At 39.5% G+C, this 13698-nt stretch overlaps 1 protein-coding gene across 1 annotated transcript in view; it reads left to right on the forward strand.

The window, feature by feature from the left end:
• LOC128508497 (asialoglycoprotein receptor 1-like) overlaps positions 1-9728 on the forward strand; it is a 357167-nt gene extending 347439 nt beyond the window's left edge. The window contains exons 6-9 of the mRNA XM_053479843.1: positions 8357-8468; positions 8679-8803; positions 8906-9006; positions 9103-9728. Of these exons, the coding sequence (XP_053335818.1) occupies positions 8357-8468; positions 8679-8803; positions 8906-9006; positions 9103-9247 (483 nt within the window). The 3' untranslated portion in view covers positions 9248-9728. The remainder of the gene's footprint in view (positions 1-8356; positions 8469-8678; positions 8804-8905; positions 9007-9102) is intronic.
• Positions 9729-13698: the final 3970 nt, after the last annotated feature.

The raw sequence follows: 13698 nt of genomic DNA on the forward strand, positions 1-13698 counted from the left end.
TGTGTGACCCTGGTCTGTGTGTGTGTGTGTGTGTGTGTGTGCCCCTGGTCTGTGTGTGTGTTCCTGGTGTGTGTGTCCCTGGTGTGTGCATGTGTGTGTCCCTGGTGTGTGTGTCCCTGGTGTGTGCGTCCCTGGTGTGTGCGTGTCTCTGGTCTGTGTGTGTCCCTGGTGTGTGCGTGTGTGTGTGTGTCCCTGGTCTGTGTGTGTGTGTGTCTCAGCTCCATTATTAGCTTGTCCGTAACGTCCTGTGTGTTCGTCGGTAAGCCTGTGTTTCGCTATAGAGCTTCTCTCCTGTGTACCAGGCATTAGAGCCTCTGTTTTCATCTGTAAGCTTGTGTTTCACCTACTGTATGTGTCTTGTCCTAGTGCCTTGGTGATGTCTAATGCAGGTTATGATATGCAAGTGTTCGTTATGTTTCCTTGTTACATGTTAATAAAATACTTTTTTGGTTAAAACACCCCTCTGCGCCTATGCCTGCCTTTTATGTCCACGGCAACACGATCAGCCATTACCACCCCAACATGACACATGTGATAAACCAGACCTCAATACACCAAAACTCTTGCTATCATGTCCCCATTTATTGAATCTGGACAACAGAAACAGGCAACCTGAGAACTTGTGCAGCAATTAAAACAGCACATGGCAGCAATGTGTAATGTGCACTTGTGCACTGTGAAATCATATGAGATTACATTCATTAAAATAAGACAAAATAAACAACAAAATATATGTACAGTACTTCACTGAGTGACTTATAATCACAACTGTACTAGTATATAGCGTGAAATCGTCTATTATTTAAAATAAACATCTAATTGAATCACTGCCGAACTTTTGTAACCTACCAGTGTGAATTCACATGCAGACTGGGAAGAAGCTAAAGGTTAGCATTCCCCAAAACAGCATGAGGACATGGGAATTCCAAATATAGTCATGTCAATATGGAATCATAAAATACGTTTTAAAAGCATACCTGCTACATCAGCATGATCTTTGTAAATGTCCCTGTTCACTTATTTCTTACATGATGTTTATGACCTTGATTGTGTTTTTCTTCTATTGTTTTTTTTTCTTCTTTTTTTTCCCTGGCATGGGGTTCATATGTTTGACACCTCAGTATAAAATTAATATTTTGCAAATTATGTTTGCTGAGTGATTTGTGCAAAATAAATCTTCTGTGGAACACTGGCTCCGAGTCTCCTAATTTCTTGTCATTTAATGCTCTGGTTAGATCCAGAAGAACTCATTATAAGTCACACAAAAAAACCAACGTAGGACAACGTAGAATTTAGAGATCACAGTCACAGTGTTATAGTAAACAGTACTAACTAATCATAAGTCCTGAAGCTTCATCACACACTTGCTCGCTGAATCATGTCACCCGTTGAGCATGTTTGGGATGTGCTTGACCGGCGTATACGACAGCGTGTACCAGTTCCCACTAATATCCAACTTCGCACAGCCATTTAAGAAGAGTGGACCTACATTCCACAGGCCACAATTGACAATCTGATAAACTCTATGCGAAGAAGATGTGTTGCACTGCATGAGGCAAATGGTGGTCACACCAGATACTGACCGGTTCTGAGTCCCCAGACCCCCAATAAAGCAAAAAACTGCCTTTTATTGTGGGCAGTATAAGGTACACCTGTGCACCACTCATGATGTCAGATCAGCATCTTGATGTGGCACACCTGTGAGGTGGGATGGATTATCTCAGCAAAGCAGAAGTGCTCACTATTACACATTTAGACTGATTTGTGAACAATGTTTGAGAGAAATGGTAATATAGTGTGTCTGGAATGAATTTTAGATCTTTAAGTCCATCTCATGAAAAATCGGAGCAGAAACAAAGGTGTTGCATTTATATTTTTGTCGAGTGTAATAATATTTTGTACTTAATTCTAAACTGAACAGGTAGCCACTGCAAGGATGATATTATTGGGGTTATATGATCATATTTTCTGGATCTAGTGAGAACCCTGGCGGCTGCATTTTGCACTAACTGAAGCTTGTTAACAATAAGTGCTTTAGGCGCAAGGGTTCTAATGTTGAGAAGTCCAAACTTTAGAGGTAGATACAGTGGTGTGAAAAACTATTTGCCCCCTTCCTGATTTCTTATTCTTTTGCATGTTTGTCACATTTAAATGTTTCTGCTCATCAAAAACCGTTAACTATTAGTCAAAGATAACATAAACACAAAATGCAGTTTTTAAATGAAGGTTTACGTTATTAAGGGAGAAAAAAAACTCAAAATCTACATGGCCCTGTGTGAAAAAGTGATTGCCCCCCTTGTTAAAAAATAACTTAACTGTGGTTTATCACACCTGAGTTAAATTTCTGTAGTCACCCCCAGGCCTGATTACTGCCACACCTGTTTCAATCAAGAAATCACCCTCAAATAAAGCTGAATTACAACAATTCTGCAAAGATGAGTGGGCCAAAATTCCTCCAGAGCGCTGTAAAAGACTCGTTGCAAGTTATCGCAAACGCTTGATTTGCAGTTATTGCTGCTAAGGGTGGCCCAACCAGTTATTAGGTTCAGGGGGCAATTCCTTTTTTTACACAGGGCCATGTAGGTTTTTTTTTTTTTCTCCCTAAATAATAAAAACCATCATTTAAAAACTGCATTTTGTGTTTACTTGTGTTATCTTTGACTAATAGTTAAATGTGTTTGATAATCAGAAACATTTTGTGTGACAAACATGCAAAACAATAAGAAATCAGGAAGGGGAGAGAGGAGCGAAGCAGTTTCGGGTCGAGATCTCGTGGCGAAGGTGGGGGGAGAGGTCCTCGCCGGGGCATGGCGCGCGTCTTCCGCTGCTGCAGTATCCAGGCTTCATGCTATCCAGGCGCCGGGGTAAAGGAATCCTAGGTGGGCTGTGTCCTTGGTGCATTGGACCTGGGCAGAGAAACACGCGGGATTGTGGTTATAGGAGAATTCTCACGTAGAGAATTTACCTGGGACAGGTGAGCGTCAGTCCACGACGATTCCAGCATGGCTTTCTGCTGCTGTAGCAGGGCCAGCTTCACCTGTAGGTGGCGGATCAGCTTCTCCACGGCCTCCAGCTCCAAATCCACCAAGTGCAGCTCCAATGTATCCTCACCTGCACACAGAGGCAGAGACACAACCGATATGGTGTATAGAAATGGAAATAATCGGTGTGAAGAAGCATAAACAAACTTGTGATAGCCGGGCTAACGGGCTACCGATGCTAATGCCGGCTAAAAGCGGTGTGCTGCAAAACAATTAAAACTTATCGATATAACACGCGTTTCGAGTTAATATATTATAAGATAGTATAAAATACTTATGTTATATGTTCACTCTTCGTAAGGGGACGAAAAAGTTGAAAAATTTGTCAGTCTGACGGAGCTTGGAAACCTCCAATGCTACAGCAAATGGCGCTATATCCAATTCCAAACATTTTTTACAAATAAATAACTGCAAAGTGGGGTGTGCATAATTATTCAGCCCCATTTGGTCTGAGTGCAGTCAGTTGCCCATAGACATTGCCTGATGAGTGCTAATGACTAAATAGAGTGCACCTGTGTGTAGTCTAATATCAGTACAAATACAGCTGCTCTGTGACGGCCTCATAGGTTGTCTAAGAGAATATTGGAATCAACAACACCATGAAGTCCAAAGAACACATCAGACAGGTCAGGGATAAAAAGTTAGATAAATTTAAAGCAGGCTTAGGCTACAAAAATATTTCCAAAGCCTTGAAGATCCCACGGAGCACTGTTTAAGCGATCATTCAGAAATGGAAGGAATATGGCACAACTGTAAACATACCAAGACAAGGCCGTCCACCTAAACTCACAGGCCGAACAAGGAGAGCGCTGATCAGAAATGCAGCCAAGAGGCCCATGGTGACTCTGGACGAGCTGCAGACATCTACAGCTCAGGTGGGGGAATCTGTCCATAGGACAATTATTAGTCATGCACTGCACAAAGTTGGCCTTTATGGAAGAGTGGCAAGAAGAAAGCCATTGTTAACAGAAAACCATAAGTCGGCCCGTTTGCAGTTTGCCACAAGCCATGTGGGGGACACAGCACACATGTGGAAGAAGGTGCTCTGGTCAGATGAGACCAAAATGGAACTTTTTTTCAAAAGTTAAAACGCTATGAGTGGCGGAAAACTAACACTGCACATCATTCTGAACACACCATCCCCACTGTCAAATATGGTGGTGGCAGCATCATGCTCTGGGGGTGCTTTTCTTCAGCAGGAACAGGGAAGCTGGTCAGAGTTGATGGGAAGATGGATGGAGCCAAATACAGGGCAATCTTGGAAGAAAACCTTTTGAAGTCTGCAAAAGACTTGAGACTGGGGCTGAGGTTCACCTTCCAGCAGGACAACGACCCTAAACATAAAGCCAGGGCAACAATGGAATGGTTTAAAACAAAACATATCCATGTGTTAGAATGGCCCAGTCAAAGTCCAGATCTAAATCCAATCGAGAATCTGTGGCAAGATCTTAAAAGCTGCTGTTCACAAACGCTGTCCATCTAATCTGACTAAGCTGGAGCTGTTTTGCAAAGAAGAATGGGCAAGGATTTCAGTCTCTAGATGTGCAAAGCTGGTAGAGACATACCCTAAAAGACTGGCAGCTGTAATTGCAACAAAAGGTGGTTCTACAAATTATTGACTCAGGGGCCTGAATAATTATGCACACCCCACTTTTCAGTTATTTATTTGTAAAAAATGTTGGGAATCATGTATGATTTTTGTTCCACTTCTAACGTGTACACCACTTTGCATTGGTCTTTCACGTGGAATTCCAATAAAATTGATTCATGTTTGTGGCTGTAATGTGACAAAATGTGGAAATGTTCAAGGGGGCCGAATACTTTTGCAAGCCACTGTAGGTTTGGCTGATGACCATGACACTGTGACTATTAGGAGATGGCACAGGTCTACACTTTCCTATTTAAGCTTTCTGTGAGATTTAAAATGGAGATGAAGCACTGGAGAAACATTTCAAATTGACTCTTGTTTTTAATATGATTTTTTTTTTTTTTTGACTTTCCCTAAGATCTGTTATAACGACAGCTTAACTAAAGCACAGAAATCCAGGGGCAGCTCAGCTCGTGTGGGGCAACTTCCTTAACTGACAAATGGCACTGTAATAAGGGAACTTTCCCTGATTTCACACACACACATTTACACAGAGTGTACAGTCATTTCCTCACAGACACACAGCCAGTACATATTAAGTCTGTAACAGATTAAAAATGTTAGACTGTGTGTATGATGCATTGAGGAAATGAGAGGAGAGCGAGTGGAGAGAGTGGTGGATATCTACAAGAGTGCAGACACTGTTAGAGGTCATAACCCCAACACAGAGACAGAGAACACTGACACAAACAGGAACGTCTAAACTCATCACACGGGTCTCTTTAGAATGACTTCTGATCTGAGTTATTTTATCTCTGCAGCATTAATAGCAGGATATCAGCGGTAGGAACACAACTTTTGCTTTGCAGCACCTACACTTGCTGTCGACAGTGCTGTGTTTAGGACACACAAGCTGAGAGTAAACAAGTCTCTATGTAAATTGCTTCCCTCTTCCAAAAAATCAGAATGTGCACGGAGCAGATACTAAAGACTGTCTGCAGTGTGTGTCCTGTGAGTTCTCCTGCTGACCGCCATAACAATGCTGTGGATCAAATTTGACATCATACTGTAACTACAGGAAACAGCCAGTTACACCAACCTGACTGTAGAGAGAGATCAGTTAAAGTAGGAAAGCGAAGAACTGCTGAGATTTTTCAAATTAGGTAAGTGATAATATACTGCAAAACATGTGCGAATTGATATAATGATTTAGTGAACTTTATGAACAGAAAAAGACAAATGTGATGCTATAAAAAACAACAAACTATAGATAGGTTTATTATGCAACTTTCCATTCGAGAACCACAACCAGGTCCTTGTCTTGGAGTAACTGTGTCTTGGAGTTAAATGAAAATGTTTGTTCTACTTGCCTGTCAGAAACAAGTAACTATAGAACTAATTACATCTTAAATAACATCTTCTGCATGTCAACTAATTACTAGAAATAAGTTCCTGGCAAATATACAATGTTTGAAGAAAAAAAATGAACTGTAGTCAAAGGTCTATGTACTGTATTTGGCCAGGAATATTACATGATGAAATGATTTTTTTTTTTTTAATCAGCAGCAAAATGCAGAAAGACTTCTAGATTTTTCAAAGTCAATGCAGCTTTAAAGCTTTGCTTCCTTCCTTTTGTATCACTCTATTTTGGTGTTAATAAGATGGAAAACAGCATAACAGAAAAGACACCATCGAGTTATAAGGTAAACATGTTTTAAAGCACCTTTGCATGCTTATGTGATGTACATCTATTTTTCGACATATTAAAAGGGAGCCTGGGTTAACTTTGATCTTAGACCAGCTGCAATTCTGTCTTACTACCTCACAGTAAAGCTAAACACTTCTGAAAAGTACAATCTACACATATTTCAAGATATACTACAGAAACATGTTGACTAATTCATATGACATAATTTAACATACTGTTATATAATATACTAAATGCAGCAGGCGAAAATCTTAACAGCTTTGTGTATTAATGTTATGAGGAACAAAATATGACGAATTGGTACAATGTATAAATCATTAACAGCATTGTATGTTTCGTATCTATAGAAATGCTATACTTTAAAAGGAGCCTCTAATATATCACCACATTTCATATACACTACCGTTCAAAAGGTTGGGGTCACTTGCAAATTTCTTTGTTTTTGTTTAGTGAATTATTTTCCACATTCTACAATACTGGGGATTTCAAGACTATAAAATAACATATGGAATTAGGTAATTATGTAACTGTCACGTATCGTTAGACTAAGATCCAAGCAGGTTAGTAGTGCACTAATTAGTATTTATACAGACTAAGAACAACACATTCAAAGAAGGTTACTCACACATGAGGGTAAACACAAAAGGCTAATTCTCCTAGAGGCTAATCCTGCTAGGAGACACAGAGACAAAGTAAGACAAATATATACTTAAAGCTCCAGAAGCTAAAACAGAGCATAACCAGACAAAACAAAGGCCCACTTAACAGAACTCACATGAATGCTCGACCCAGTTTCCCAGAACAACCAACTATTTATTATGTGACTAATGAGCTACCTCGTTCAGGTGAGCACCCGCATCACCTGATCGAGGTGCCTTCTGGGAAACCGAGTCTACCAACAAAAACTACAAAACAAACACAGTGCCCTCTAGTGGGCAACCCTCATAGTAACAACAACAAAAACAACAGTTAGTTGTTATTTTAAGACACAGAGGTCAGCCTTTCTGTAATAGTTCTTGCAAGAACCGTATTGTCAAGTGCATTTGCAAAATCCGTCAAGCACCATAATGAAACTGGCTCTCATGAAGGCCGTTCCAGGAGGACGAGACCAAAACCTATCTCTGCCGCAGACGAGAAGTTCATTTAGAGTTATCAGCCTGAAAAATGACCAATTAACAGCACCTCAGATTAGAGGCGTTATGAAGTCTTTACAGAGCAGAAGTAGCAAAAACATCTCACCATTAACTGTTCAAAGGAGATTAATGCATTTTTTGGACACCTTTAGCATTCCTTTACAATGTAGAAAGTAATTAAATCAGGAACGATCATGGAGTTGGAAAGTGACCCCAAACGGTAGTCTATGTCATCACACTTTGACTAAAAGACACCACTAATGCTCCTCCTCTAATGTGTAACTTCCTTTACTGACAGCAGCACATTTAATTGAGTGTACAATAGGAAGGAAGTGCAGTAGTTCACTCACACGCAGACACAGCTAATTATTTTTTAGTGAGTCTTCTATACATTAGAGATGCTTGAGTGTTCTTCTGAGCGAATGGAAGTGGTGGTGGATATCTATGAGAGTGTGGATGCTTTCAATGGTAATGACCCTGACCCTGAAGGCAGTGAGACAGAGACACAGATTTACACAAACGTAAGTGTTAAGGTTTAAACCTTGCATGTAAGGAAAGCTTTAAAAAATTAGAGATTTGTCAGTGTGTTTGTGAGTGGGTGGAGATGATGGTTGATGTCTATGAGAATGCAGATCCTGTAGGAGGAGGAGAATTTGGACAATCTTTAACTGAATTTCTGTATGTTAATGAAAAGCAGTAAATTGAATGTACATGTGTATCTCTGTAGGTCAGTGTGTTGTGTCCGAAAAATCCTCAATGTGTCTGTGGCCATTCATCATTAGGAGGAGATACTGCATGGATCAGGTGTTACAGAGTGACCACAGTGTGTGTGGTGTTGCTGTGTGTTCTCCTGCTGACTGCCATCACAGTGCTGTGGATCAAATACAACATTCTGATTACTGAAAACAACCAGCTACAGACCAATTACAACAACCTGACTACAGAGAGAAACCAGTTACAATGGGAAAAAAAGGAAATCCTGAAATTTTCTAAACTGGGTACGTAATACTTTACTGCAAACCCACCACATGGTTATTAAAGAACATCACATCATTGAAACAATTCTGCTCCTGTTATTACTGTATGTGCTTCATAGCATAGCAGCTAGTCTGTAGTAATACTATTGCGCTTTTGTTTTTGTCAAATAACATTGTTCATTGTTTAGTAACATTGTTCTCTGTCCTATCTTGAAAATCTTCTTACACCAGGATGGATTTATTTCAGCTTAAGTCTTTACTACATCTCTACTGAGAGGAAGAACTGGACTGAGAGCAGAGAGAACTGCAGAGAGAGAGGAGCAGACCTGGTGATCATAAACAGCACAGAGGAACAGGTGTGTGTGTGTGTGTGTGTGCGTGTGTGTGTGCGTGTGTGTGTGTGAAAGAGATAGAAAGAGAGAGATGTTTATTTTTATATTTTATTACAATCATGACAGGAATTCATCAATAAACTACCGAACTACAGAAGAGCTTGGATTGGTCTGAGTAACAGAGAGAACAAGTGGAAGTGGGTGGACGATACAACACTGATCACTGGGTAAGAAATCACTGAACTAATAATTTACTTCTGATACAGTTACTGACTCTTCATTAGTCTGAGAAACACAGCAGATCCTCTGATTCTCTCCTTCAGGTTCTGGGGACAGACAGAACCCAATGGTGGTACACATGAGAACTGTGTTGTAACTGGTGATAAGACTGATCCTGTGATGAACTGGGCTGATTATCCCTGTAATAGACAGCATAATTGGATCTGTGAGAAGAGAATCTTTAACTGAACTGCTGTATGTAAATGAAAAGCAGTAAATTAAATGTACATGTGTATCTGTGTGTGTGTGTGTGTGTGTTGTGTCTGTAAAATCCTCATTACTGTTAATAACTCTGTAACCATCACGGTGTCACCTGTTTTACTTCCAGAGCTAATTTCTATATTCATTTTTGTTTAGGGAACGCTACAGATTTTACATCAGTAATGTGTATGAACTCCAGCTCTGTGGTGTCTTATTTGGGACTGAACTGCTGTTGGCTGACTTAGCAGTCACATTTGTGCAAAAATGGCTGCGAGATTTAGGTTTCACAGCCTTAAAAATCACTTAAGATAACTAAATTGCATGTGCAGTATATATTACAATGTGTCCAGTGGTCTAGAGATGGTTTTATTAGGTTTGGCCTCCACAAATAGAAATTATAATCTCGGACTCCAAATCTCCTGAGATTGAACAGGCATGTTCATTCTTTTTGTCACTGACGGTAACTTGCTTGCAGAGAAGGCACAATGGTGAGACAGTACACACACTCTGTAGTGGAGAATGCTGTCTCACATTTGGGAAACGTTTAGCAAGGCACTGTGGTTTCTGCCACTGCCAGACTGTCAACATTGAAAGAGCTGAAAATCTGCTAAAAAGTTAGCAGTTTAGCTAAAGTGATAGCTAGACAGCTAGCAGTTTGAAACCTACGTTGTCAGTCTTTCGGCTGCTCCCGGCAAGGGGTCGCCACAGCGGAATACCCAGTCCGCACAACAACTTGGCACAGGTTTACGCCGGATGCCCTTTCTGACGCAACCCCCCCATTTTATCCGGGCTTGGGACCGGCACTACATCTAGTGGCTGGGGTTTGGGCACTGGCTGGAAATCTAACCAGAGCCTTCACTTAAATCGGCCACACCCCAAATTATGCATAATTTTTATAGCTTAATATATTGCAAACTGATAAGTAAAATAAAAATAAATTTGCCCCATACAATTATAATGAATTGAAAATTAATTTGGTCAAAACTGTTTTTTTTTTTTTTTTCATTTTTTTCATTTTTTTTCATTGTTTTGTACCATGTTATAAACATTTCTGTTGTAAAGTTGGGCACTTTAACATGGTGTCTATGGTGTTCACAGCTGTGTCTAGTTATGTTTGATTTGTTTCCTTATTTATGCACCCAGGTGTTAACAGTTAGGTTGTCTTGTATCTGCTTTTTTGTAATTAGCTGCTGTCTTCACTGGTTTTCACAATCTTTCGTTTTATTATGTTGATTATGTGTTAAATAAAGTACAGTATTTCTTTAATAAAGCAAAATAAATATTTAAATTGACATATTATTAAGTCAAAATCATTTCCACCCCTGATCATTTGTTTTGTGCTCCTAGATGTTTGTGTACTTGAATCTGCACTTGGAGTCTTATGGGCACCTCTTCATGCAAATGAGCAGAAATGCAGTGGTGCAGAGAGAGAACAGATGACATGATTCTGATCTGCATGTCAGATTATTTAAAATCAGCCCAAAGCGCCACCCATTACAGCATGCCTTCAGGAGTTTTACAGTGATGTCTGGATACTGTGATGTTCTCCATGTGATGTACTAAATATGTGATGTTCTCCATGTGATGTCACTAAAATATATGCCTTTGTATCCATTTAACTGTAGCACAAGACATGGCACAAGACGGTGTTACAGACTGACTGCAGTGTGTGTGGTACTGCTGTGTGTTCTCCTGCTGACTGCCGTCACAGAGCTGTGGATCCAATACAGAAAACTGAACACAGAAAACAACCAGCTACAGACCAGTTAAAACGATCTGACTATAGAGAGAAACCAGATTATACAGAGGGAGAGAGGTAGATACCTGGGGAAATTTTGTGATTTGTGTAAGTAGATAAATTAAGCATTACATTTTCTGTCCAAGAGTTAAACGTCCTCAATGGACATGCATAAGCCATTTTTAAACTGGAGCATTAATATTTAAAGTGCCCCTATTATGCCATTTTAAAGGTTGCTAATATTGCTTAATGAGTCTCTTAAAACAGGTTTACATGTACGCAAGGTCAAAAAACACTTTAGTTTTCTTTAAAAATAGATTTAATTTTACCCCATTTCTAAATGATTGGTAAACGACTCGTGTGAAGCAGTTTGAAGATTCAGTCTGTCTAAACATGTGATCCCTCACTGCTGTGATTGGTCAAATGGCACAGTCCTTTATGATTAGTCTACCGCTACAGTGTGTAACGGAAAACGAAACGCCCATGACCATAACTGAACGACGGCTCTGGAGACCCATAGAATAATACAATCAATACATAGAAAAGATGGCATCGGTTTTACCTGTAATGACCAGCTAATTTTATATTAACTGTGGCTACAAAAATCAAGAGGTTTTTTATCTTTGTGTCTGTGTTGCGTTAAAAGGCCGGTGAGCAAAAAGGACAAACACAAACAAGTAGATAAAGCAAATGTGTATTATACAAAACTAAATAAAGTAAATGAAAAAGGTGCACAACAACCAAACAAAGATATAAACAATATTTACATATATATATATGTATAATGTATCTATATATAATAAACAGTATGTGTGCGAGTGAGTGAAAAATGTCCGAAGTCCGTGTTTATTGTATGTGTGTTACAGAAGTATAGTTCGGTCTTACCAGGGTTAATGAAGCCTGAGAGGCCGATGACGGGGAATATGTCCAGTCAAAGGTAATCTGGTTAAAAAATCTTCGAAAGAAAATGATCCACAACAATCTCTCATTCTTTCGTCCAAACAAATAACAGGAGCGCTGTTCCACCATTACTACTCCTACCCTGCCCCCTTCCCTTTCAAGGCAGGGCAGGGAAAGGACGGCGCATGGGCATTTCACGTGTGCGGATACATTTTTTTCCCTCGGGCCTTGCCATTTCGCGAGTTTTAAGTTCAGTTTTGGTGAATGGTGGAGAATAAACAGTTAAAAAGGATTTCGTGTGCTCTCGTTTTTATTGTTTTTTTATATTACAAAGTGTTTAAGCGAACCTGGCATGAATGCTCGGTCACATTAACAAGAGTGTGGTAACGTTAATTTTAAGATGGCGGGCAAGTTGTTCGCGACATAGAACGTGGGCGGACATTATGCAAATATGTTACAAAGTGACGTGGATCCGTAACAGAGTAAAAATAGATTTGCTAACGACTCGTTTAGGCGAATGTGAGCAGATTCTTTTTTTAATAGACAAAACTCTATTTATTGTGCACTGTCAGCGTCACAGATAGTGCAGATAGTTTATGTTCACATACAGCTACATGACACACTAAATGAAAGATCATATTTGAAAAAGCATAATAGTGGCACTTTAACTCACATCCTCTCACATGTTTGTAGTGATAGAATGTATGTGTGTTGCCAGTACAAATCTGACCCCTAGGTGTCAGTAGTGTCACTCCCACAGTGATTGTGTAAAGAAAAACACAGAGAGAGTGTAAAGTTAAGTAGTGATGGGAAGTTCGAATCATTTTAATGACTCGGTTCTTTGAATCTCGTTCATCAAAATAAACAAATCTTTTTTTGAGCAATTTCGTTCTTTTGATCAGAAATAAATTAATATGTTGCATTTTCAATAAAAAGACCCCCAATTTTAAATCAATTGCACTGCATAGCGTCTATGGGAGTCACGTGTCAAAAGAACGAACGACTCAAGACTTGAAGACTCATTGCTAAGAATCGTTCAATTCTGTTTCCTGTATATAACATACGGAGATTTTGCGATGCTTTGCGCATGCGCGCCTAATTGAAAATAAACGAATCACTCTCCGAGACGACTCATTCATCTAAATCATGTTAAAGATTCGTTCAAAAAGAACGAATCGTTCATGAACGACCCATCACTATAAAGTTGCTGCTGCTCCAGTTCCTGTCCTGGAAATATAACAAACTCAGTTTGCTACAAGAACACTTTCCTAAATTTATTAAGAAACATTACAATGTTCCTCAGTAAGTGGCCTCTAGAGGTCACTAGTGGTAATTTCTTTTAGAGTCGGTTTATTCATGTGACGGGGTTGTGATTATAAACCCAGGAACCTGTAAAACCTATCAACAGTTCCACTGTTCAGATTTCCCTTGTTCAAGAAGCTTAGCACAAATGTAAGTAAAGTCAGTTTGTGTAATTCTAGTGCTGTGCATTGTAAAATTGTTTAAGTTACTCTGCCTCATGTCCACATTTTTGTGCTGTTTAGACCAGAGACTTTAAAGCTAACATCTATGGAGTAATATCCCAGACAATATTCAAAAGGAATTGCAAATTGCATTCGCAATTGCATTTCCCATATGTAGGCGGACAAAGTTTGCCATAATTCAAATGCAATTGCAAACTGTGCATTACCATTTGCTGTTTCACCTTCGTGAACGCACACTGACTGCCAAATTTCAAATAAAAAGAAAAGTGCATTTGCATTTGTATTTCCCATGTCTTACAAGTCATGAGCCTGTCATA

Source organism: Clarias gariepinus, chromosome 20 (assembly GCF_024256425.1).
Source record: "Clarias gariepinus isolate MV-2021 ecotype Netherlands chromosome 20, CGAR_prim_01v2, whole genome shotgun sequence".
Classification (NCBI taxonomy): Eukaryota; Metazoa; Chordata; class Actinopteri; order Siluriformes; family Clariidae; genus Clarias; species Clarias gariepinus.